A 24,805-nucleotide genomic window follows, 5' to 3' on the forward strand; every position below is an offset into this window, starting at 1 on the left:
CTTCTACACCGGCGTGTGCAGCCCTAGATGCTGTAAGATCTTCAATGGCGTCTTCCTCATATTCCAAGGAAACGCTGACCTTACCTCTCGTATTAACTTCACCTTTTGATCGAAGTTGGACGATCTGGTTTATCTGGCCCATCGCCTTCCGAAGGTAGGATGGAAGCTTCTCTTTGATCATCGTGACCTCGGAGTCGTCCTCGATGCCAATTTTCGGCACACAGATTCGCAACTCTGGTGCCTCAGTGATTTCCTCCGAGGTCGAAAACACGGGCCCCTTCAGTCGCTCGGGGACCTCCGAATGTTGGAGTGGCGAAAGGGCGAAGAGAGAAAGCAAAAGCAGGCGGGGTGGGACTAAATTGATGCAAAAGACTTGCGTAGCTGCAAATGACCACCCAAATTCTGGTCTAAATTTATGTGGAAGGTCTTTACATTAGGAAGGGAAGGTTTTTGGGAACTACAATTGGCCAAAAAAAATTCTCAAAACTAATATATTTGCATTATTTTGTAATCTAACAAATTTTAAATTCTAGTTTTATTACACCAGACATGGGCCTCACAGTCATCAAGAAACCCTTCCATGAAATTTCAGCTAAATTGGTCAAACACATTTTGGCAAGAACAGTTTGGTAGGTGCCACAGAATAAGACCGGATTGGCAGTGAAACAAATAATCCACGCCATGAACTATTCAGACGGAGACGACTTACAGAAACATTGGATTCTTAGATTCTCTCTTTGTCAGCATTACACTTCTTTGATAGCACTACTCTCCATCCAATTCTGATAGCACGATAATGATCCCATTAGCCCAACTTGGATGACCAAAAGCGGTACTACTGACTTTGTCATCGAACATCCATATGGGCGACGACAAAATTGATGGACTCGACAAGAAAATTTGTGTTGGTAGATCTGATGACAGAATCAATGTGAAGCACTGTTGCAGAGAAACAGCACAACAAGAATGGTAGCTATGCATGTTTGCAGCATACGCCAATAATGACAATGGCGGTACAAAGCAGCAACAGCTGTGGAAGCACGTACGTCATGGAACGAACAGCAAGTCTCCCTTTGTTGCCATCGGCTTTTGTATTTACTACGATCTCTCTTTCAAGTTTCTAAGGCTGTGGATGTTTAGTCCCCACACGATTGCACCTTTCAATCACACACTGTATCCACAATCACACAGCAGTACAACTCCATAATACGAGACTATCTGAGATGAACTAAATCAACACATCCGATTGATGTCCATTTTCTTATACTCTTTTGAGCTCTTCTTCGCACAACTCAAGCCGAACCATATACATATATAGGTACAGGGAGACATGAGCTGAAGCCATGGAAACCAAACCTAATCCGCCTGTTTCCTGTTCTTCCGTTTGTTTTCCTCCTCATTAGCTGCTGCTTCTTGACATAAGAGTCCGTATACTTTACATCGCTTTGCAGGTAGAGGAGGAGAGAACACAAGATGGTCACGCACCGAGCACTGCCTGTCTGACAACGGTAGCAACCCCAGGCTGAAGCTGTCGGGCGTCAACATGTCCCAAGGAGACGAGGCGAGGCTGCGATCCCGTTACTTCTCTTCCACGGCCACCACTTCCCCCGGCGGTGGCGGAGGAGACGGCATGAAGTACGAGTGCGACTGCTGCTGCCGCGAGTTCGCCAACTCGCAGGCTCTGGGCGGTGTCCGGGCCGCGCCCGGTGTGTTTTTACGCCGCCGCCTCGTCTCCTCCCTGGCTCGGGCCCCGCCGGGACTGGCGCCGAACGCTGGATCTACTTCTCTCGCTCGGCGCCGCCGTCTCCTTTATACTAGTTGGATGGGTGTCTCTTCCCCTCCTCGTCCGTGACCAGGATCGCATCGAGACCCGCCGTCTTCTCTCACTCCGTCGCGGGATACGGCGGAGATGACAGTGACGCGCGGGTTTACGATGCCGAGGGCCATGTGGCGGCCAGGTCGAGCTCGTTGAAGACGTCTTCTATTAATAAGGGCCCAAGCGCCATGGCCGTGGACTCGGTCGGCACGGAGGAGTCGCCCGGGCTGGACGTCAAGCTCAGCCTGGCTCCGGCCGGGTCCTGACTCGGAGAAGCCACCCGACTGACTCCGTGCATGCGTGAAGTCCATATGTTGACTTCAGGGGAGAACGTTGCAGTGCATCCGATCTCCGTATCTTCTGCGACGAGACGAGACGAGTCGCGTGGGGTTTGACCGAGTCAGCGAGTCAACTCGCAAAAACTCATGATAAAACACGCTTCTTTTTTCCCTCACCAGATGTGGTGATGCTATCATGATTCGGTGAGTCAAAAAGGATCGACGAAATTGTGATGAGCGCATGAACATTGATCAACACAAGGTGCGGTAATTAATCCATCACCAGCCTCGAACAGCATGATGTGTGTGTTGGTGTTGACCCATGTCCTTCATATTTTTATGAGCATATGGCTAATTCCTAATTCTTGGCAGAATGCAGTAAGCACGACCACAGCCTTACTGTAATGCACAGCGTTGAGCCAGTGCCATTACGTTGCCACGCTGGAACTCGAGAAATGGACGTCCAGGCAATGTCACGGGGACGACGACGACCACCACCGCTTCCAATCCTCATGTAGATGAGCAAGAGAGCAACAGTAGACATATATTCGATTTTGACCGAGAGAAGTTGATCGAATTTAACTCGATAATTTTACAAGGAAGAAGTAATTTTCGTTCTAAGAGAAGCAACATTAATGAAAAAGCAGAATTTTCTTTTGATCGAATTAGAATCAACGGCGGCGGCCGCGGATTTTGAAGCTAGCAACCCGAGAGAGAGAGAGAGAGAGAGAGAGAGAGAGAGGTGAAGGGAGTTTGGCGGAGAAGTAGGTATCAAGTCACCGGAGGTACACGTACCTCTAATCAGGAACCCTGTAGGAGTCGGCGGTGATCTCCGACAGCCACGACCCGGGGAACAACGACTGAGAGAAGAAGAAGAAAACCAACATAAGATTTCAGTCCTTTTTTTAGGGGAAAAAAATTCCTTCTTTTAATGGGAAAAGCAGCAAAAAAATTGGGTTTTGGGGGCACAAAAATGATGATGGAAGAAGATGGAAGGGAAGGTGGGGGCGAAGGCACTCACGTCGAGCTGGTTTTGGATGACCTTCGCCCGCTTTCTTGGCCGCCGGGGAGCTCTGCACCCCGTCATCGCGTATATGTCCTCCTCGATCTCTTCTCTGGTGAGCGAGATCGAAAACTTGGGCCGCTGCCGCCGCTCGGCGTCCTCCGACTTGCGCCACACCGCTTGCGGGCGCAAGCTTAGGTGCCGCTGGATTTCCATCGGAGCCCTCGCGGCTCCTCGCCTCGTCCTCAGATTCCAGGGAAGCGCCGCCGGCACCGCCGACGCGTCGGCCTTGGGATCCAACCTCGCCTCTGGCGCCGGCTCCGCCTCGTCGGCCCCACCTTTCGGCAGAAGCTGGACCACCAGGTTCATCCGGTCCGCCGCCTCCCGAAGGTGAGCCATAAGCTTCTCTCTGACCTCCTCTATCCTAGGGTCGTCGCCGGGGCCAGTCTCAGAGGCACGGATCCGCGATTCTGGCGTCTCCACGGGGGACGCCGTCGATCTCCGTCCGCCACCAGCGACGATCTCCTCCTTGCCGTTCACGCTCATGCAACGTAGCGCGCTGTGGTTCCCCCACGTGTTCAAGATGGGGAAGGAAAAGTGGTGGAGGAGGCTACCCTGCGCCTCCCCTCGAGGGGGCGTAGCTTCCGTCACCGCCGCCGACGAGGCCACTGCGGTATCCGGTCGCCGTGGTGTCGTCTCCGCCGAGATGACCATGGGGCGGCGACCCTGGCGGCGGTGCTACGAAATAAAGCGGGTGGTGGCCGGAGGTATTTCTAACGTTTGCTTTGGCGTAGGGGGTGAGGAGAGGAAGGGAAGGGATGCCGGAGCGGGACTGCCGACTGCCACTTAAGGCCGGCCTATAAAAGGAAATCAATAAGTATATAATAATTATTTGCGCATATAAGATTTTATATTTTTTTTTATTCGCGTCACGCATAAGAGGGAAGAGAGTGTGCAGCCACCACACGCAAGGCAGTTCGAGAAACAACGTGGGACGTCCATCATGTGATCGCACAAATCTCAATGACCTTTCGGACGACTTTCCTCCGTCTACAATAACAGGAAGCATCAAAGTCGTCTCCCTATATGTGTATATATATCCAACAGCGTTGTTATTTACCCCACTTTTAATCGTCTCATCTATTGGTCAGGTTAAAGAGTGGCACCCGTGTGATCTTCGACGCCACCTCCAGCCCAAAAGAGGGTAAGCGACCCGGGTGTCCTGCAAACGTGTAAGGACAGTATTGCTTATATATATATATATATATATATATATATATATATAATAACTTTTATAGTTGTAAGTACTTGGGCTCATGGGCAAAATAGCTTTTAATAGAGTTACATCTGGAAGCACTGAGGACTGATTTGTTCCCTAAAAATAAAAATAAAATAATCGTTCCTTAAATTTGATTATATAATCCTGTGGGTTAGTTTCAGTGATGTATTTGTGGGTTTGATTATCGCTCTTGCCTTTGGGCTAGGCGCCACTTATCTCCGTATGGGAGGGGCCTTTGTGCTCTATCAATATATATTATGATGGAACACATTTGATAAAGGATATGACGTGTGGACGATTTCACATCTCGTCATGCTCTATCAGTATCAAATTGTCCAGTCATTGGTTGTTTGCTGTATATTAGTTGTCGAATACAAAATACTATAAAATTTCTCAGACAACATCTTTAAGTTCAAAAAGTTTTTCACAGAAAAAAATTATTTTACTCCTAATAATTTTTTTAAAAAAAATTTTCGATTCACTATCTTCATTGTATCTATCATCACCTTCGTCTTACATGTATCGTTTGTATCGACTATAGCCCTTGTATAATAAATAACTATCGTTATCGATAACTTTATTTATCCTCTTTGCGGATACATCGTTACAGTTTCATCAATGATTGTAGAAGGATCATGTAGTTTCCTCATAACTCCTCATACTCTTTTCTCATTATCGAATATGGACAAGGAAGGAGGTGGGATGACTTACCATTGTCTATAGCCTATCGCAGATATTACACCTTCATCGTGAGTCCAGATTGTTGTGTATTCGTCGTTAGATGGGTTCGACGAAGGAGAATGATCGGTATGACACAAGGGGGTAATCAGTGTGATGGAGGAATAGGCAAAGATCGACGAACGTTGATGGTCGATAGGATAAAATGATTAATAAAAAAATATGCTATAAACTTTTTTTGAACTTAGAGTATTATCTGAAAATTTCTATTTTTTCGAAAATTCGTTACAAAATAATTACAAAAGTGGTTGGAATGGATAACGGCTACGGTTGGTACCCGAAACGTACCTGCTTTGTGATCAGAGGCAGGGGCACATCATGTGGGCCTCACGTAGAAGGGCATCGCTCAATCCAATCACAGGTCGGCAGGTAAGCCGTAATAGGTGGCATAGTCGTGTTTGTCGAACGAGGGAAGCGTCCTTCCGTAGGGAGGAATAGTACAAAAGGCCGTTATTTCAAACGTTGTTTGTATTCCAAATAATTTAAAATGGAAAAGCCAAGACCGATTTGATCACGTGGACATGATTGCATCTGATCAAGTCAACTTCGTCGTCGCCTTCATCATCATATGATCCCGGTTCCCAAATTACACGGAACGCTTTCTTGGAAACCTCCTCTTCGGCCACCTCCACGACTCGGAGAGCCATGGTGATCGCCTACGGAGAAGACGAAGACGGCCCCGCTGCCTCGTCCCCTCCCCCGCAGCCGCCGCCGTCGCGCCTCTCCCGGTCGAGACTGCACAATTTCACTTTCCCTACCCGCAGCTGGGGCTCCCATCGCACCCTCCGTTGCTCCAACCTCCCCTTCGGCGGCGATCCCGACAACGCCGGATCGGTGGCTCCCGCTGTCGATCAGAACAGCCGGGCGAGCAGGAGGCGGCCGCTGTCCCCTCCGGATAAATCCTTTCTCCTGCAGAAGCAGTCCGCGAGGTTCAGGGACTCGAAGGAGGGGGAAGTGGGACGACGGGAGGAAGCGGAGGCCGAGAGGTGCTTTTCTTTGCCTGCTGCTGCGGAGGCGGAGACTGCGGTAATCGCCAAGCCGTGGAATCTGAGGACCCGGAGGGCGGCGTGTAATGCTCCGTCTGAGAACGGGGAGTACCTCTACCCTGTCTTGGCTTCCGGTTCCTCGTCGCTTTTCGAGGCAGAGAAGAGCTGCCCCGCGGCGGAGATGATGAAGAGGAAATCCAGCGGATCGGAGAATGGGGAACGCCAGAAATTCTCGGTATCACTATCTCGGGACGAGATTGAACAGGACATTTGGGCGATTAAGGGGAGAAAGCTTCCCCGGAGGCCAAAGAAGAGACTTCGAATCGTGCAGCGACAGCTCGATGTAAGATATTTCGAAAAGAGGAGATTTTCTTTTTTTTCAATTGTTTTGGTTTAATTTCCTATAAATGGCTACATTATCGAACTCTTTGCTGTTATCTTTCACTAATCTGTGCTTTCAATGTAATTTTATCCTTTGGTTAATCCTTTCTGCAGTTGCTTTTTCCTGGATTGTGGTTGTCGGAGGTAACTCCGGAAACATACAGGATCGATGAATGAGGTAATACACAAAATAATATTTTTCTTTACCCAATTTTTTGAATTACCCTTTCAAATTTGAACCGAATGAATTGCTTTTTCGATCTTGTCGTTGCAGTTGTTGCTACACAAGTCGGTGAGTACGCTGACGAAGGGGAGCGTTCATGGATTTTGGATGCTGATTATTTCTGCATTCCTGTATCATGGTTAGTTTGGTATCCTATTTTTTAATCTGTGAAATGAAGCTTGAATACAAGTAAGATATGTTTGGGTTTAATCTTCTTTAAGATTGCTTCTTTATTAACGTGGTTTGTCAATATTGTTTTTGACCATCGAATTCCATTATATCTTAGAAGAGCTTTTGCTAATTAGTGAGATTTGTTATTATTATTATTATTACTTGATAAAGTTGTGATCTTCTTACCCTGAAAGTTGTGTCATTTTGAATAAAATAAGTGGAGGTAATTTTTTTGTCTAAGTTAAATTTGATGAAGCATTTCACGGAAGGAAATCTATGGAGAGTAACCACAAGAATACATCATTTATCTTCTCTGCCTTTTGATGTCATCTACCCCTCTCCATATTGAAGAAGAAGTCGGCTTCTTGTGCTGTGCCAACTGAGAATTTTTAGAGAAGTAGTTCGAATACGTTATGGTTCTGTGCACGTTCAATCTTTAACGAAGGTCGGTCAACATTTGGTGGATGTGGATGACTGTGACCTTTCAATCAATGTGAAGATACATTGGCACTTAAAAGGTCTCATTCAAGCATTTGTTCCACAGAGGTGCTTGTCCTCTGAATAAATACACAACTCGATGGGTAGGAAATGCTAAAATGATTTGAGATCAACAACCATTCCTCGTGCAGGTCCCTTGGTGTTTGCCTTTAGATGCTGCTCCTTCTGTCCAGCTGCAGTGTTACAAGTTCAATAATTTCTTAGGTGCATATTCATGCAAAGATGCAAAAATCCAATCAGAAATGATGCCATAATTGAACTATCGAGTGCTGGTACATGTTATCTTTTTCACTTGTTTCAAACATTTAGCTCCCAAAGACAACAACACATCATAAATCTGCATTTAGCTGTAACTCAAACTTGAATGAGTATTGAAATATTTCATAGTCCAACAACTTGCCTGTGGACAGCTGAAATATTTCATAGTCCATGCATGTGCACATCATTGTATTGTTTTAGTGCTCCTCATTTTACTTATGTAGTTCGAGTAAACACTCATACAAGCTCAGAATTTCTTTTCTTTTTGTAACTATGCTGCTCTATGTAGTTTGAGTGAACATTCATATAACTTTGCCCAATCACTCGTTCCAACCATTGCACCATTATTATAAGAACAATGGTGAATATATTGATTTCCATCCTTTTGTATAACTCCATGTAGTAATTAAACTTCGCTTCTAGTCAATAGCCGTTGTTCCCTTTGTTCTTGTGGCATGGAGTCTGAAGCTATATTTGGTGATAAAACTGTGTGCTTTACAACAAATTAGTAGATTAATTACAGTCTTTCACTGGGCATATGGTGTAGGTTGCAGTGTGATGCTAAATATGTTTGCAATTAGTTCAATTTGATTTGTCAACTGATGTGATCACAGTATTCCTTACAACCACTAAAAACAAGGCTCGTTGTCTCTGTCCTTTTTTCATGAGGAAGTGAAACTATTCTGACTTTAGATAAGCTATTACTTGGGAAACACTTGGTGGTGATGATGGTGAGTAGTTTACTTGTGGTCGTTGAGGAACTCATTTAGATTTCTTATTTCAGCTTTTAACCACACATAATGCTACAGCATATTGCACGCACCAAAACATGTGGTGGTTGGGTTCTGTAGAGATCACGTTCATCACGGTGGCCTTTTTACTGCATGCCATCAGACATAATGATTGAGAGATCTACCAAAAACCATACTGCATACAATACATCCAAAGACTTCTTTTCGAAATAATTACTTTCCCAAGCATCCCTCACCGGTGGGTGCGCCATCAGAGTCAAGTCATAAAGACAAGAAGAATATGACTTCTTATCTTTCCACCAACTGTGGTTACATAGGACACAACGTAGCATTGCGGAAGGCATTAAATACAATAACATATATAGATGCAGGTAGCAGCCAAAGTCAAAAGGCTTCACAAGCTTCAAGTTGTTCATATAAAAGCATACCACTCCTCCACGAAATTACTATCAAACCCGAAGAAAAATCATAGGACCAAGGAATGGAATGGGAAGACAGAGAGAGAGAGAGATGAAATGGTCCATAAACATTCCAAGCAACCCACCAGTCATGGAGAGGGGAGGGGGCGGTGTTCTTGCTGTCCCCCATGGCCTAAGCACCCCTTACTGTCCCACAAGCACTCCAAAGTGATAAAGATGAAGGGCATGGAAAAGAAGGGTAAGGAAGAAGCCCCCCTCCCCCTCTTTCTCAAAAGCAGCTCCTATGATCACAAGCAAACAACCCCCCCGTTGTCCCGCCCCCTCCCTCCTAATAATTTCAAACCAACACACGCCACTACGGGTAACAGGTAACAGCTGAGCTCTTGGCCATGTTCTTGTCCCCATGCTTGCAAAGTAGAAAGCTAAATATGCTCATACTGCTCGGCGTCGGCACGTTTATGATCGGACTGATTCTCACCGCATTCCCGTGTGACCGTCGCGAGCTCCCCGAGTAATAGTAGACTCTGGTCTTCGGTTCCTTTGAGCCTTTCCTGAACAACTCCGTGAACGGGCTGCTAAAACTGGCAATCGTGTTGATGCTGGAATTGTCGCAGTGCTTAGTGCTCGATGGGTTCATCGGCATCGAGCCCGAGGACTTGCTCCGCAGCAAAGGGAACGGACAAAGGCTTCTCCTGCTGTCTCCGCAGTTGAGGCTGCTGCTCCTGCGGGGGGAGGGCCTTCCGATGCCGACGCCGCCCTCGCTACAGCTCGCCATGATCTCCCGAAGGCTGCCGCGCTTCCTCCTGCGTGCGCTCGCCGGCTTCGGCGCTGCAGGTGGATCGGCTGCTGATGCTGACGGCAGCGACGACGGGGAGGCGGCGGAGGAGGAGGATGGGGGATTCTTGATGGGTAAGGGGAGGAGTTTGCCGTCGGAGAAGAGGTCGTCGGCGAGGGAGGAGTCGTGGGAGAAGATGTCTGCGCCGAGGACGAAGTCGAAGTCGGAGGACGCGGATACATCCAGTGGAAGGGAAAGGTCGAGGCGGTGATCGTCGCCGCCGGAGATGTCGGCCTGGGGGAGGTCGTGGGAGAAGGAGATCCTTGGGCTCACTCCCGCCCATCCCGAGCTCTCCATTGCCCCACTCAACTTTCATAAAGAAGAAGCGAAAAGAGAAGACGAGAGAGAGAGAGAGAGAGAGAGAGAGGAGCAAACAAGAGTAGGGGAGTAAAGAGAGACAGAAGAGGAAGGAGGGAATTATAAGGGGGAAGTTAACGGCAGTTAACGGCAACGAGGTGTACATGGGGTGGCTGATTAAACATGCAGGCCCGTAGCCGGCAGACGGCGTCGCCAACAACGAACGGAGACGTTTCGTCGTGCTTGGGGAACTTAGAACGACTCTTTAAGGGCCAGTGGTCGTCTAATAAAGACAGAGGACGACTACAATAGCAAAGGTCGGTCGAAGGGAGGATATACGAGAGGTGTACTTTTAACATACTTGCTAATTCGTCAAAGTACAGAGCTAGATTCGGATGATGGTCTTTAAGAGCCTATTACATAAACGAGAAGGGACACCTGTTGCGTATATATATATATATATATATATATATATATATAAGTCAACCTCTCCCTGTTAGGGAAGCACAGTATCCAAATCGACGGATCTTTCGCTTAAGTAGGCTGGTTTTAGCTGACACAAGTCTCAGTTGCTGCATCGATGCCATGCATGTAACCTGTTTGCATGAGCTTAAATGCTGCGTACCTTCCACTGAGGTAGGAGGCAGAGCAGAACAAAGATAATGTCAGACGAGCGAGCTCTGTTTCCGGTCCGTAATCCCAGCGGGCATTACGACCTCCAACTTTTTCATGTCTTCCAGTTTGACCACCGCCGATGACGAACTGAGTAGATTTGGCGTGGAATGGGGCTACTGTTTACGAGCAGTACTACGTGGTCAAGCCTCCTCTTGAGCGCGCGGCATCGCAGAACAAGAGGATCCTCAATGGCAGTCACAGGTCCCGAGTTGGAAGTCAGTATGTGATGAACAGCGAGTGTTTGGTCCATCACAGTGCCAGCAACATCTTGGAATTGCTCGCAGAAGGAAAGTTGTCGGCTTTTATTTTATGTACGTACAGGAAGGCCAGATGCCTTATTTCTTTTAGAGCGGATTGCTACGAGGCATCAAAACAGAGCCACCGATGCTACGGTATCGAAACCGAGTGGAGATGAGGCTCAGCTTTCGGGCACTCACCATCAGTTGAGAGGAGGAGGCGGCCACAGAAACCGTGACTCTGCTGCTGTCTCAGGGTGTGCAAGAGAAGACAAGCGGTAGAGGACGAAGAGTTGGAAGTTGGCGTTCGTCTCACCCTTGCGTGCAGAAAGGCTGTTATGATGACAATTGATGCCGGAGCAGCCACACCCAGGAGTCAGACACAGACCTTTAGTGAGTGAGAGCAGACCATATCAGCCTAAAAAGTTGGGGAGTTTTGAGGTGCATACCACCAAACCGGAGCTTTAATTTGGTAACAAAGAAAAAGCTTCATCCGGGAAGACAAAGCCATTCTATTCTGCCAAGCCTCCTGCCCAAATCAACAAGATAAAATGTAGTCAAATGGACAGCTGACAAGTTCTTGGATCGCAGACGGTGCACGTGAAAGTTAACTTGATTAGGCCAAGGCAAAACCAATAAAGAGCATATGGAGTTAGGATGGCGTACGTACAAGAGTAAATAGGTTGGACGAGTAATTAATTCCTGCAGTCGATCATAAATAGTGAGGAGGGTTTTATGATCTTATGGTCGTCTTCGTACACAAAGAAGAGACTTGGGCGGGCCAGTCCATTAAGCAAAAAAGAATGCTGGACTCAGGTCAGACCCAACCCAGCCCTGCAATGACTTCAATTCTTTGTAGATCTTTCTTTTTTTGATTTTATTTGATTTGCCGTGTGCAAATGGTGGTGTTGGATTTACTTAACTCCTCATTCGAGCAGCATATGCTGATTCGAAAGGGACGTATTGGAGCACAATACAATGTGGTGATGACGTGTTTGCCCGCTCGAGAGCTTTACCGAATGAGAGAGAGACTGTCTGACACCAGCGGAAGAAACGTAGGGAAAACATCGTGATGGAAACGTAGGGGATACGATACACTCACTGACACTGTAGCCAAATCCCTCTGCTTGTTGCAGCAGGGGTTTGCTCCACCAATGGAGGTGAAACTAATGCTGCTACAGTGGAGTTTATTCGGGTTGGCAGTGAGTGAATACACATCCCTGAATGATGTGGCCCATCCTGGGACTTGAGTCCCGTCACGGGTCTCTCTCTCTCTCTTTCTCTCGCTCTCTCTCTCTGACATCCCAAAGCTTGATTTGATTGGGAGGCACACATATAACCCTCTCTCTCTCTCTCTCCTTTTTTCTGCAAAGAATCGTTGTAAAGCCACTTTGGAATCTGACCTTTGGAGAGTGAAGTACTTGAGAGAGAGAGAGAGAGAGAGAGAGAGAGAGAGAGAGAGAGCTGTTCTCTTGTCGATCCGCCCCCTGTGGGTTTATTCTATCAAGGGCATTTTTGGGTTATAAAAAAAATAAAAGGCACTGATGGTCGATAATAATATCATAATAATATTAATAAAGTTATGAGTATATAGGAATAATCAATTAATTATTTGAATGAGAAATAAACTTTCAATGTGGTTGCTTAAAAGTATTATTATTCCTTGATCCCTTGCTACGGTCGACAGTGGAACTCACTCGAGTGGGACTCGTTATCTTTACCTCCGACATGTAGCAGACCAATCTAAAACGGCCAAAAACAATCTCAAAAGGACTCGAGGAAGCCTTATTCTTCTCTTCCATTGCAAAAGAGCTGATAAGCTTTACCCAAGAGATCAGTCACATGGAAAACAAAAGGACTCGAGGTCTCCCGTTCCAGCACGGGAATTAACGGACTTCTTACACCATACACCTTTAAGCTTGTTGTATTCTTTTCTTCAAGGGGTCTCACTGAAACAAAACTTTGGATTCTGCTCACTCAGGTAAGCTTTTTAAGCATATCATGTAACTCATCCATGCTCCACAAGCTATCTCCGGTGTTTCTGCCGCAATTATTGTTACATACCGTGTAATCGGAGACTGCATAGCTAGGCAATGATGCTGACATCAAAGCTATGTCCCAGGTGTCGAGGTCGTAGGCGTCGTTCATAGAGTAGCCACTAGAGAATGGGTCGAAGGTTACGACATCCGCCTCGGCCACGGTGTCTGGGAGTCGAGGGAGCACTGTGGAGCACGGCGAGCTGCTCGGGCTGCGAATCTCCGGTCCCGGTGGCTCGTAGTATCGCATGCTGGCATCGGAGATGTCATGGAGAGAAGCTTGCTGGGCTTGGTCGGCCGCTGCTGTCGTTGCTGCAGAGATGCTAACGGCATCCATAGATGATGGCGCGGCTTGGGAGGAGCCCGTCCTCTCGAGCAACCTCGGCATCAAGTAGCAGCGCACGGCATCTCGGAACGTCGTGCTGTCGGCGTCGATCTTGAGCTGCCTCGCCTGCTTCTGCACTCGAGTCCTCCAGTAGTTCTTTATCTCATTGTCTGTTCTCCCTGGTAGATGCTGTGCAATCCTAGACCACCTACGCACACATATCATGGATCCTGGCCATCAAAACCCTAGACAGAGTGATGCATCAAGTAAAAGAGAGATTGGCGTGATGAAACGTTAATGCAGTATGATATGATCTCATGAAATCATGCAAAATCACCAGTGATGTACATATTTATATGTATATGTATATATACATATGTGGATATAAAACCTGTTTCCCCACTTGGCATGGAGCTCAATGATGAGGAGCTGTTCTTCGGGGGAGATATTGCCTCGCTTTATGTCCGGCTTCAGGTAATTCAACCACCTCAGCCGACAACTCTTACCGGTTCTCCTCAAGCCTATGAATTGGCAGAAAAGATTTGGAGGCTACGGATTAGGAGCAAATCGCAAACATCAAGAAAGGAATTGGAACAAAGAGTAGCCTTTATCGGAGTCACATCAGCTACCTGAGCATCTAGCTAAGAGATTCCAGCGACCTTCGCCATGGCAAGCAATGTAGTGGATGAGGAGGGTGTCCTCCTCTAGAGTCCATGGCCCTCGCCTTAGCTCCATTCCCAGCTCGATTCTGTCGTATGATGATGATGATGATGCTCTTTTCTCAGACATTGTTGCCTCCTGACCAAGCTTCTTTCTGTAGGGAGCCTCGGGGAAGCTACACGGAGAAGAGGGCTGAGGTTCCATGTTATATAGATCACCATGCCGAGAAGAGTCAAAGCCTACATATAATGAATGGAATGGGATTTGAACAGTAAACCTCTTTTCTCTGTGACTTGTGGCAATTATAAAGGGAATATTTGGAGGCTCACTCCCTCCCTCTCTAGTCATATACTTTTGAGGTTTACAGTGGATGGGAAAAAAAACGAAAATGGAAAGTGAGCTCCGTGGAGATCATGTGAGTCAATTTCTGTGGGAACTCTGGATTCTCTCTGCGATAAACGTGTCTGACCAAACAATAGATCACAGCGGTGGTTGATTTATACTGTCGAACTTGGATTTCTTTTAGAGAGCGAAAGAGATTAAGGGCGGTTAGGCTGCTGGAATCTTAAGAACGTCTCTTGTCGAGGATGTCTCCCCCGTGCAAGAAAAGAGAAACAAATGCGTTCCATTTTGGCGACAGGGACATGAAGGTGTGAGAGCCTGAATTGTCCGGCAGGAACGAGTCTCTGCTTTGGATGAGACGTGAAACATTCCCGGTGCCATCCGAGTCGAAGGATGCATCGCACGGCTCTGCACCGGTCTTCACAAAGCGAGCATCTGGCACTTTCCTGCTGCAAATCGTGCTCGTCGCGATGGCCAAGTTAACCGTGAGGTTTCCCATCCTCCATAGGTGTTTTGTTCCACAACGTGCGCAGGTGTCGGGAAAGGACATTTTACACAGTTTCTTTGGCTTTACGTTAGGAAACTGAACCCTCTTCGTTGTTTAACTCAGCGCAGGCCGGTGAACGATCACTGTGCATAAGCTATCACCTATGCCTCCATTCCCTTGCATCAGAAGCAGCATTGTTTATGATCGTGTAGTTTTCTCCGGACCACAAGCCCATACATATTATTGGCCTTGCATCTTAAGCATACCATATGCACTCTATCATTCGACAACTAATAAAAACCTAGATGAGAAACAATTTGGAGCTCCTATGGGTAGAACCACTCCAACCACTTTCTATCCCAAGTGGAGAAAGTGATGTAGGTTTCCACTCTCTCATAGGCTTCACCTACCAGTCTACTCTCCTCTACCTTGCACGGTCCACGGATGAGAAGAATACATACAGTATTTTCTGTATGGCACAGTGGATGCATCAAGTCAAAAAATATACATTTTTACCTTGTGTGTGTATATATATATATATATATCTAATTCAAGTTGTTCTAACCTCGGTAATAGAAAATGCCAGTCTCGAGTAGATTACCAAGTTGGAAGCATCTTTTGTCTACCGGTCGTCATCCTCTCTCTCTCTCTCTCTCTCTCTTTCTCTCTCTGTGTAGTGATAATTCTGCATGCAAAATGTCCGAGTGTCGATCTTTGGGTAAGCTTCCTCGAGTTTGATGCTGACAATGCCAAGGACGGACACCGATGTTATGTGATTTTTCATGGTCATTTTTATGCAATTATTTCTTAAAGTTTTGATGTTATGTGAAAATCGTTTGAGGAAATAACGTTTTCAATCCCAAGGACGGATACCGATCGAAGACTACACCCGATGGCCGCGGCTCATCGTGATCAAGAGGAAACATTACATGTGATGCAGCAAACAGAAAGAAGCAATCTTCCACTGTTCTTGGATTCAGGAACATGATTTATTCCGAGGGAAATTTTGCACCGCGAGAAGACTGTGCAATCAAATCTTCTACCGGTGGAGATCATGGCCATCAGAAACAGCAATTTGCTCGACACTTGGACTTGCTTCTCATGAAATTAAAGGTCAGGAGAGTCTGTCGAACTATCAACACTCAGTGCCTGTTTGCTTTGGTTGTCATCTTCTTCTTAGTCCCACCACAGTTTCTATTTTTAGTCTCGAATTGCTTTATCGCGGGGTGGGGTCTCATGGATAACCTACTCAAAATGAGCATCGATGGTGGCTTTGTCAAGCTTCATCATAAAAAGAAGGCTGGATGTTCGGAGGGTCACTCGCTCTTGGCATCACAGTCCAAGCCATGAAAACAAAGCGTTTTTGCTTATAAAGACTTGGCATCGATAGGAGCCTCTGGTGTATTGACAGAACAAGATTATATCAAGCATTATACAGAGAAAAAACCAGTTAAAATCTAATTCACTTGACGGATAATATCGAATCATTGGTTGCGAAAAGCTTGTGGTATTGCATCTCCTACGTGTTTGTTGTCATGCTATTATCTAAACTTCCAACTTTTTCTTCATGCCTTTTGCTCATCGCTGCCGCAAAATCCAGCAGTAATTTCTTGCCTCTGATGCCACAAAATTCTGAATCTAGAAGCAAGAATCCATGACCATAAAAAATCTCTCGCTGAGAGGAAAACACAGGATCATATGCGGAGGAGAACAAAGCTTAAGAAACTTGTTTGACTAGGGAATGTAAAGAGCATCGACTTTACATTATGGAGACCACGAGTTTGATCCCCACCGGTCCATATTCTTTTTTGCCGAACGAAACCAGCTCTAGAAGAAGGAGGACTGACGAGAAAAGAGAGCTAAGAGTAAATCCTTTGTGCCAATGCCTTGGCTGGGATCATTAACCCATAGGCTGGCTTTATAGACAGGCACTCGAGCCATCATCTCCTTATCCATACCCTAAAATAATCACCAAAAGACGTCAATGTGAACAACCTTCATTTGTTTAAATGTGATTCTCATCACCCAGTTGGTGGTGCATGCACATGAGCAGAAAGAAGATCATGGTTTCCACACGGTCATTAGCATGTTCCTTTTGAAATGAAAGCAGTCAACAGTCAACAGTCAACAGATCCATGATTTGATAATGCATTAATAGACTGCTTCGTTTGTGATTCCAAAATTGTTAACTCTCATCCATACAAGCAACACTCAGAAAAGAAAAAGACTAAAGTGCCAGATATAACCTTCTCAATCAATAACTTAAGCATGCGATTAATGGTAGCACTGAGGATATTAATACATCAAGATTATTACTTTAATCAATATAACCTTCTCGCTTGGAGCTACCAAGTAACTAACTATAGGAGCCCATTGGGCCCAATAAATTTAATTGTTGGGCCGGATGGGTGCGTATCACGTGAGTCAGTTTACAAGACCGAGCCCCGTCATCGTTCGCACGCGACGGAAGCGGAGTGCCGTCTCTGTTGGCGCTGAGCTCCGCGTCAGTGCCCGCCCTCCTTTCTTTCCCCTCGCTAGGGTGGGTTACCATTGCTGCCCCCTCGGCGTCTTTGTTCAGGTTATCCTTTATCTTCTCCCGTTAGGTCTATATCTTCGTTATGTCTTCTGTTGTGGGCGATTCTTGAAATCATTCGGTCTGGGATGTGATGGGAGTGGTTGTCGTCAAACTGAGGTTTTGGCGACGTGTAGTGATTGCTTGTCTTGGTAAGAAGGAGGAGGAAAGCATGATCGGAAGATCGACGATGTTGGGTGCGTCGGAGTTGTTTAATTCTGAAATCGTGGGACTAGTCTGGTGATCAGTAGTTGTGTTCGCATTTTGACCAGCTTTGGATTTCTCTCTTCATGGTAATAAAAAGGTGGGATTTGTCTTTAACTTTGAAGATGTGATCGAGTCTTGTCGCTGGAAAGCACTGACAAGTTCAAGAAGAAATTGTAATGTAGCATGAGTTCCAAAGATAAGAGGAATCGACTGATTGAAATTTGCTGCAATACCAAATAAATTTCCAAAAGGATCTAATGATGTTAGGGTAATGTTAAATTCATTGGCTGTACATCGCATAGTTGACTTTGTTCTTATTACTTGTCAACTAGATTGCTTTCTTACAAATGTTTCATCTAGATTATATCAGTAAGCAGTATGCTACATTTTTGATACAAGCTATGCATCTCATTATATATCTGTCATACCAAGTGATACAAACTAGGCTAATGTTAAATTCATTGGCTGTACAACACATAGTTGACTTTATTCTATTACTTATCAACTAGATTGCTTTCTTACAAATGTTTCATCTAGATTATATATCAGTAAGCAGTATGCTATATATTCGATACAAACTGTGCATCTCATTTGTTTCTTTTTTTGAAAAAAGAAAGAACTTCTATAGATTAGCCATCAGCTACAAAAAAAAGTGAGGCATAGAACCCCAACCAAAACTTCCACCCCAGGATTGCACAACTCCTTGGGCTCTTCCCTGGTTAGCTAACCTCCTGTGGGCACCTCACTTCATATCACGCCTAATGTGTACAAACCCTTTAACATGTTTTCACTAGACAAACTCAAAATGTCCCTATGAAGGGTCCTTAGGTACCAAGGTACCTGGGATCAATTGTTGATATAGTCAATCCGTTCTTTAGGGTCAGACTGCACCCGAGCATCGCTCCATCCTTCGGCTTGCATCCTCTCCAGAGCCAGTACAATGGCCTTGCCTTCCACACACAGCCCTTTCCACCTCGCAAACTGCATGCCCAGCTGCCACTAAGTGCCCCCATCCATCCTTGATATGAATCCAGCCCTTGCAAAAACATATCACCATTAAATGACCCATCACACTCCATGCTGAATCTGTAATCCTCTATTAGTGGTAAGTTTCCCTTGGGCCTTTGGCTAGGAGTCCCATCAAGTTTCAGGAGAACCCTCAAGCAGTCATCAATGGTCGCTGCCACCTTCGTGAAGAGGGTTTCCACACTCGTCTGATGGTTGCGATAGGTGAATGTCATTCATGTTTGTCCAAAGTTGCCATTAGGTGTTCCAAATCAGCGCTAAAAACACATCCTCGCTAATGTTAGCATCCCTTTGTTTCGCCTCCAACCAGCATCCAGTGTACCATTGCTCAAACTCACTACATCAACCTGGAAACGCTCAACCAGTTTTGCCCAAAGCAGAGAAGCAGTTCTGCATTGAAACATATCATGCCTAGCAGATTCTGAAGCACATTTTTGCACACAGGACACAACAGAATTTGTGAGTGAATGATACCAGCAATGTAATCAGAAGCAGGCAATTTGTTCCACCTAATCTTCCATCGGAAAATTTGAACTTTAGGATAAACTTTCATGTTCCGCAATGTCGTCCAACTGGACCAGTATTGAGATTACTAGGCTGAGACCTTCCTCTCAATGAATGATATGCACTTTTGGCAGTGACACAGCCATCCGGAGTGGAGGCCCAAACCCAGCAGTCATCACTGGGGTTCCTAGCCAAATGTTTCCTTCAGATCCTACTCATTAAACAAGGATGAAAACATGAATTCAGCGGGGTAACATTTCAGTCATTCGAGATAATGAATTAGAAACTGAATCAAAATCATTAAAACAATTGATGTAAACCAGCGTAGGCCAGTGGCTAAATGGGATGGTACCCACCCAAGCCTCATTCCAATGGTGACTACCCACACTCGAGCCAATATACTTCTTAAACCCATCCTCCGTATCCCTCATCAGACGACACAGATTCCTCTAATTCCAGGAACAGTTGTACAATCTTTCAGAACTCCAAGGTTTTAACCCGTCATATTTAGCTTTAAGAATCCAAACCCAAAGATGGTTTTCCTGGGGCGTTTAGCACATATGGTTTTCTGAGCCACGCTAAGGTCTCTAATACCAAGACCTTACTTGAGGTATCTATGACTTTTGTCATACCAAGTGTTACTTGGAAGTATCTATGACTTCTTTACTGGCACACCAAATAGTCCCAGAATAATTATGATGATAAATGAGGTAAGATGGACTCCCAACCACTTGGTTGAGTGGAAACATTTTGGATCACATGGTTTTAGCCTCATAAAGTTAATGGCTTAGTTTTTGTAATGAAGATGATTTTGCTTTCCTGTATGGTGGCTGCAGGGGCAATAAAGGTTATGGAAAATCATCACAGGTCATTAAGTGGAAACTTTGCACTCATCAATTCCATATGTTTGGTAGACCAATATTCTTGCAGCTGTACAATATTAAGTTCATTAAATTTGCAGACTTGCATTGTTCTTTGTTCTTTCCTAGACTGTAAATAAGCAATACCGCTTTTAGATATATGGGGAAGATCGAACAGAACTAAAGTTTTCATTTCCAGTTGTGAATAGCTAGGCAGTTTATTATCAACAACAACTTTTTATTATTAGAATGACTTGGATAATTTATTCAATATCTTTCTAGTACAAATATTTGCAATTCCAAAGGAAAATTTTCTAGTACAATATTGAAAATTTGAACATTTTTTTTCTGAAAGAAAAATCAATTACTCAACCGCATGAGTACAAAATAACACCCCTTAGATCAGAGGCAATGAGAGAAGAAAGACTATAGGACCACTCTGCTCTCCAAAACGCTGAAGTTAGGTACATTCTAGCATGATTTGCTAGCCAATTGACAACTTGATTGCCTTCACGGTATATATATCCCCTCTCTGAAATTTAAACATTTTTTAGCATTGTTCGAATCCTGAAGGAAATCACCTTTTTGGAAGCTGAAGGTCTTTCATTGTGATTTATATGCCTCCATACTTATTAAATGGATGTTAGGTTGCCACTTGGCAATATCATTTCTTAAATTCACCAACTAATAGTTAGTATGATGCCAGTTGCAACCATTCCTCGATTTGTTTACAAGCAACACACAGTTTGGCCTAACTACTGATGGAGATGCTGGCAATGGAACTTTGGCACTAGATTAGAAAGTTTAGGTGGAAGATGAGAGAATATAATACCATATTTGAAGCCTGTTCTCATTGGCTATTTTGGTGTTTGTTATGCCTATATCAGCAGAAAGGTGGGTGGCTCATTTTAGCTACTTTAGCTGGCATTCATCATGGACTTGTGCTTCACATTTTACAGATAACTACTGAAGAGGTCATGGGGTTGGAATGCTGAGGTTTTTTCTTAGCTTTAGACCTTGGTACTCATACTTCAGCCAGAGCGAAAAGGAGTCATTTAGTTTGTATCACATAGCTTTAGACTCTGTTGTATTACATAACTAGATGTTTTCATTTCTAAAAAGGAAACTAGATCTGCATTGCCAATACTTGGAGATCATTCATCTCAAGCCTGATACCAAGATTTTTCCACTTCAACATATCATATCATATCATATCATATCGTATCATATATATATATATATATATATATATATATATATATATATATATATATATAATATTCATTTCTTTGTGATGTAGTTTTGTATAAGGATGCCTTATGAGGTCCTTGTGAATTTTGTTTTTTCATTTCCTTAGAATTGACTAATCTTGGCTTGTTTCCCATTCAGTTCAATTGATCATGTGAAACTTAATGAGCTGGAATTTAAGGCAACTTATTTTCTCAAGTTAGGTTTAGTATTTAAAACAAGGTGCCCATTTTCAGTATGATTTTGCTTTCAACTCGTTTGGTTTCTGTAATTATCTGGCCTTCTTTAAGCATATGTTTTGTGGCCGAGAGTTGTTAAAACTCAGTGGTCGACTGTCATCAAATTGCCAGTGAGTCTTTCTTTTAATATGCCTTAACCATATCTTTTTCATTTCAAAACCATTTAATGATGCATGCTTTCTAACTCTAGTATTCTGAGAGTAAATCTGGCCTACATTTTTTCCTTATGAGTTTTAAAATTAGCAGATTGAGTTTATATGTTTATAAACTGAGAAGTGCCTAATGTGGAGCTATTCAGATGAAGCTTACAGTCCAAATTCATGTGCCATTCAATGCTCAGGCATGACAAGAACAAGTGCTTGCAAGTCCTACGAACCTGTCAATCCTATTGGTTGGGATATGACGTTGACCTATCAGTTCGATGCCTGAAAATTATAGAAATGATGGTGATATTCAGTTATAACAGAGAGCCTTTTTGCATTAGTATCAAATTCAACAACTAAGAATCCTTATTGAGACCGTATTAAGAAGATTGTGAAGGATGTAAAAATAGTCTCTGCTTTGTTGATCTCAAACTGAGTGGAGTCATCGTGTTTGAATAATAAGAGCTTGTATGGTGCCCATCGGCCATCCTTAAATTTTCTGGCCTAAATGAAACATTAAACGTTATTATTCATCGCCTGGATCAAATTTTTGTTAACTTTATGGGGAGATGGATGGCTAGATTTAAACCGGCAGAGGCGTCCTAGATCTAGAGAGCAAATGTTTGATATAGTTCTTTTATTTGTGAGTCGGCCTGCAACTAAGATTACTTGATTGGAACAATCCTTGTACTGTGTTATGGATTGGTAGATGATGTGTGGATAAACGCAGTTTACTCATTAAGTTAAACAGTAGGATTCTATTCTTTTTTGCAGTGACAGTGACGGAAAAATGGATCATCATATCCGCACTGTGGCTAAAGCTGCTGGATGCAGAATAATGGGCTCTTAATTCTGTTGTGGAGAACCATCATTTGGTGAGGAAGTAAAATCTATTTCCTTGATCTTCGAGAGGAAGGCAAGGAGGGGAAGAACATGCTCCAGAAGAAAACCTTCCACGACTGTCCAACTCCAAGGTAGAGATGTCAAATATGAGTGAATCCACAAGGTTTAAATGCTACTTCAGAGGCTTTATTAGTTCCCTGCTCATTCTTTCCGTGCTGGATTTGTTGGGGTCTCATGGGGAGGAGTGTGTCGAGAGTCGGAACCGCCTAAAGCCCCTCCTCTCCTTCATGGAAACGGATTGGAGCTTGGCATTGATGAGCCAACTTGAGAAGGTAGATGGCCCTGTCATGGAGATTTCAGGCTTTGGATCGATGTGCTATTCCGACGAGAGACTTACTCGTCCAACCAGGCTGACCTCTGCATGCCTTTCCCGGATCACTCGTCTGGTCTGTTGCCCATGGAATGCCAAATAGCCACCGTGCTGCCGCAGTCCTAGGCGTCTATTTCAGAGCAGTGTCAGGGAGACCCAAAAAGGCGGACCATGGAGGCGACTGAGGCCAGCAATGATCACTCTTCGGCAGCTCGTTCATGGACTGGCTTTACGGAAGTCAAGACTATGAAGAACAAGAATGTAATGTGTGCTATACTCCATTTTGATTGAATATCTTTGTTGCTTATATGGTTTTGTGAATGGTTTCAGGTGAGAAGAGAGAAGATTAATGAAAGAATGCGATGTTTACAAGACCCTTGTTCCCGGCTGTTACAAGGTCTGTTACAAGGTAGTTAGTAGTAGTAGCCTTTGTCATTAGATTTCTCCTGCTTTGCAGCCATGATGATCTCTGAGGTATTCTTTTAGACAATGGGCATGGCGGGAATGCTCGATGAGATCATTAACTATGTTCAGTCACTGCAGAACCAAGTCGAGGTAAGATCTGTTCCTACGCTAAAAGAACCGAGTTTTCACTCTGCTTCCTGTTTCATTTTCTGAAACCTTGAATAATTTTTTTTTTTTACAGTTTCTTTCGATTAAACTTTCGGCTGCAAGCTTCATTTATGACTAGTGCCTCGACACCGAGAGCGTTTTGACATCGCGGGTGAGCATAATAAATTAAACGATCCTTTCATCTTGTTCTTGTGCTGCCCAAACAATTCTACACAGTGGCATATCATGGGGAAATAGTCCCAGTTCGTGGGATAGGAAAGGAGCAGAGCCTCTAGTTTTTTTGTTTTTGTCGGTTTTCCAATCCCCAGAAAGCATCGCTGCCAAAGAATTCTAATAGCCTATGCTGTCAACATGACAGCGAATGAGCGAGCATCCGAGAGCTGCACAGGATGCAAGAGATGATTCATTGTTTGACCAATGCCCATGATAAATATTATCTAGCTGAGGTGAACTTAACATCCTTTAGTTGGCCACAATTTAGAGCTTAGGTGGTACACATGAGTTCCGGTCTCGAGTCATAAGTCTCATCCTGATGCATTCTAACATGTGTTATCCACACTTTACTGTTTATTATTATTATTATTAAGCGAAAGAGAAGAAAACAAGAGAGATGAAGCATTAGGCTTCCAGATTTAATATTGAGAACCTAATAGGTAACTCGAGAGCAAACCTAATAATAATAATACGTGCTTCTTTGTGTTTCCTAACAGGTAACAACAGGAAAGGAACTTTCCCTGACCACCTACCTGCATTCATTTGCCCTCTCTCGTCATTACCCTCTCTCTCTCTCTCTCTACCGAGGAATAGTTAGTTGTAAGCAAAGACCAGATCGTTAAATATGAGACGCAGGTGGATTTCAGAAACAGCATGATTAGCAGGATGGATGTTCACTGGATGCCATGTATATGCATGTAGTAGTCTCTCTCTTCCGTTCTTTAGTTTTGCTTCGACATGAAACAGACGATACCTGTAAGATCAGGTGGCACCTCAGATTACACCGCAAGTATGATACCCATATTATTATTACCAAGTTATCGTGCATGTCGTTTAGATATCGAATGAAGCGGGTTGCATGTTGCTGTCAGTCACGGATCGTTGAACTCATGACCCCCAATGAGCCCGGCCCATGAGGACGTCACGAGAGAGGTAGAGGTGGCGGTGGCGGTGGCGGTGGCGGTGGTGGGCGAAAAACATGCATCCTTCCATCCTACGGAATAATCAGCGGCATTTAGTACATGAATGAAGACACGGAGATGGTCAACCATTGATTTCACGAGGCTCTCATCGACAAAACCCCGACTATAAAGCAAATCGAGACAAAAAGGAGGAGGTGACGGTTACAGGCTCGTCATGTTCTTGGAAAAGTAATATTGTCCCACCCGTACCTGCATGCAGAGGGTAAGCAAGGGGATTGGTCAGGCAGCGGAGTGGTCCTGGGCCCCGCTGGCTCCCTTCTCCGACAGCCAAAACGCGGGTAAATGAGCACCGATGGTTAAACGAGGCGCTTGGCGAGGCAGTCGATTGA

At 44.7% G+C, this 24,805-nt stretch overlaps 4 protein-coding genes and 2 long non-coding RNA genes across 11 annotated transcripts; 2 read left to right on the plus strand and 4 right to left on the minus strand.

The window, feature by feature from the left end:
- Window positions 1-2,726: 2,726 nt before the first annotated feature.
- LOC135605093 (uncharacterized) lies at window positions 2,727-3,943 on the minus strand. Its single transcript, XM_065094784.1, has 2 exons — window positions 3,116-3,943; window positions 2,727-2,954 (listed from the first exon to the last, which is right to left on the minus strand). Exons 1-2 carry the CDS (start codon window positions 3,809-3,811, stop codon window positions 2,892-2,894), a joined length of 759 nt encoding a protein of 252 aa, XP_064950856.1. The 5' UTR covers window positions 3,812-3,943; the 3' UTR covers window positions 2,727-2,891.
- Window positions 3,944-5,687: 1,744 nt separating this feature from the next.
- On the plus strand, window positions 5,688-6,941 carry LOC135606291 (uncharacterized). The gene is made up of 3 exons (XM_065097321.1): window positions 5,688-6,443; window positions 6,596-6,659; window positions 6,756-6,941. The coding sequence occupies exons 1-2, from the start codon at window positions 5,760-5,762 to the stop codon at window positions 6,656-6,658; spliced, it is 747 nt and encodes a 248-aa protein (XP_064953393.1). The 5' UTR covers window positions 5,688-5,759; the 3' UTR covers window position 6,659; window positions 6,756-6,941.
- A 2,144-nt stretch (window positions 6,942-9,085) lies between these two features.
- LOC135606290 (uncharacterized) lies at window positions 9,086-10,052 on the minus strand. The gene has a single exon (XM_065097320.1). It carries the CDS (start codon window positions 9,932-9,934, stop codon window positions 9,158-9,160), a length of 777 nt encoding a protein of 258 aa, XP_064953392.1. The 5' UTR covers window positions 9,935-10,052; the 3' UTR covers window positions 9,086-9,157.
- Window positions 10,053-12,518: 2,466 nt separating this feature from the next.
- On the minus strand, window positions 12,519-14,025 carry LOC135605094 (transcription factor MYB78-like). Its single transcript, XM_065094785.1, has 3 exons — window positions 13,836-14,025; window positions 13,598-13,727; window positions 12,519-13,414 (listed from the first exon to the last, which is right to left on the minus strand). Exons 1-3 carry the CDS (start codon window positions 13,993-13,995, stop codon window positions 12,823-12,825), a joined length of 882 nt encoding a protein of 293 aa, XP_064950857.1. The 5' UTR covers window positions 13,996-14,025; the 3' UTR covers window positions 12,519-12,822.
- A 1,616-nt stretch (window positions 14,026-15,641) lies between these two features.
- Window positions 15,642-16,565, minus strand: LOC135605095 (uncharacterized). The gene is made up of 2 exons (XR_010484305.1): window positions 16,459-16,565; window positions 15,642-16,333 (listed from the first exon to the last, which is right to left on the minus strand). It is a non-coding gene; the product is annotated as an uncharacterized LOC135605095 (long non-coding RNA).
- A 553-nt stretch (window positions 16,566-17,118) lies between these two features.
- LOC135606292 (uncharacterized) lies at window positions 17,119-24,398 on the plus strand. 6 transcript variants are annotated; one of them, XR_010484756.1, is made up of 6 exons: window positions 17,122-17,273; window positions 22,269-22,968; window positions 23,038-23,104; window positions 23,194-23,262; window positions 23,354-23,431; window positions 23,991-24,398. It is a non-coding gene; the product is annotated as an uncharacterized LOC135606292 (long non-coding RNA). The 6 variants fall into 6 exon arrangements; XR_010484757.1 differs by lacking the exon at window positions 23,991-24,398 and having other exon boundaries at window positions 22,269-22,468; window positions 22,583-22,968; window positions 23,354-23,831; XR_010484753.1 differs by lacking the exon at window positions 23,991-24,398 and having other exon boundaries at window positions 17,119-17,273; window positions 21,598-22,968; window positions 23,354-23,831.
- Window positions 24,399-24,805: the final 407 nt, after the last annotated feature.

Source organism: Musa acuminata, chromosome BXJ2-2, assembly GCF_036884655.1.
Source record: "Musa acuminata AAA Group cultivar baxijiao chromosome BXJ2-2, Cavendish_Baxijiao_AAA, whole genome shotgun sequence".
Taxonomy (NCBI): Eukaryota; Viridiplantae; Streptophyta; class Magnoliopsida; order Zingiberales; family Musaceae; genus Musa; species Musa acuminata.

Bases quoted from the DNA above. Each gene is read 5' to 3' on its own strand.
- LOC135606290 (XM_065097320.1), bottom strand. From the start codon at position 9,934: ATGGAGAGCTCGGGATGGGCGGGAGTGAGCCCAAGGATCTCCTTCTCC.
- LOC135605093 (XM_065094784.1), bottom strand. From the start codon at position 3,811: ATGGTCATCTCGGCGGAGACGACACCACGGCGACCGGATACCGCAGTG. The intron at 2,955-3,115 runs GTGAGTGCCTTC...TTCTTCTCTCAG, and splicing joins TCATCCAAAACCAGCTCGAC to TCGTTGTTCCCCGGGTCGTG.
- LOC135606291 (XM_065097321.1), top strand. From the start codon at position 5,760: ATGGTGATCGCCTACGGAGAAGACGAAGACGGCCCCGCTGCCTCGTCC. The intron at 6,444-6,595 runs GTAAGATATTTC...TCCTTTCTGCAG, and splicing joins TCGTGCAGCGACAGCTCGAT to TTGCTTTTTCCTGGATTGTG.
- LOC135605094 (XM_065094785.1), bottom strand. From the start codon at position 13,995: ATGTCTGAGAAAAGAGCATCATCATCATCATCATACGACAGAATCGAG. The intron at 13,728-13,835 runs GTAGCTGATGTG...GCCAATTCATAG, and splicing joins TCTCTTAGCTAGATGCTCAG to GCTTGAGGAGAACCGGTAAG. The intron at 13,415-13,597 runs GTTTTATATCCA...ATGTGTGCGTAG, and splicing joins CATGCCAAGTGGGGAAACAG to GTGGTCTAGGATTGCACAGC.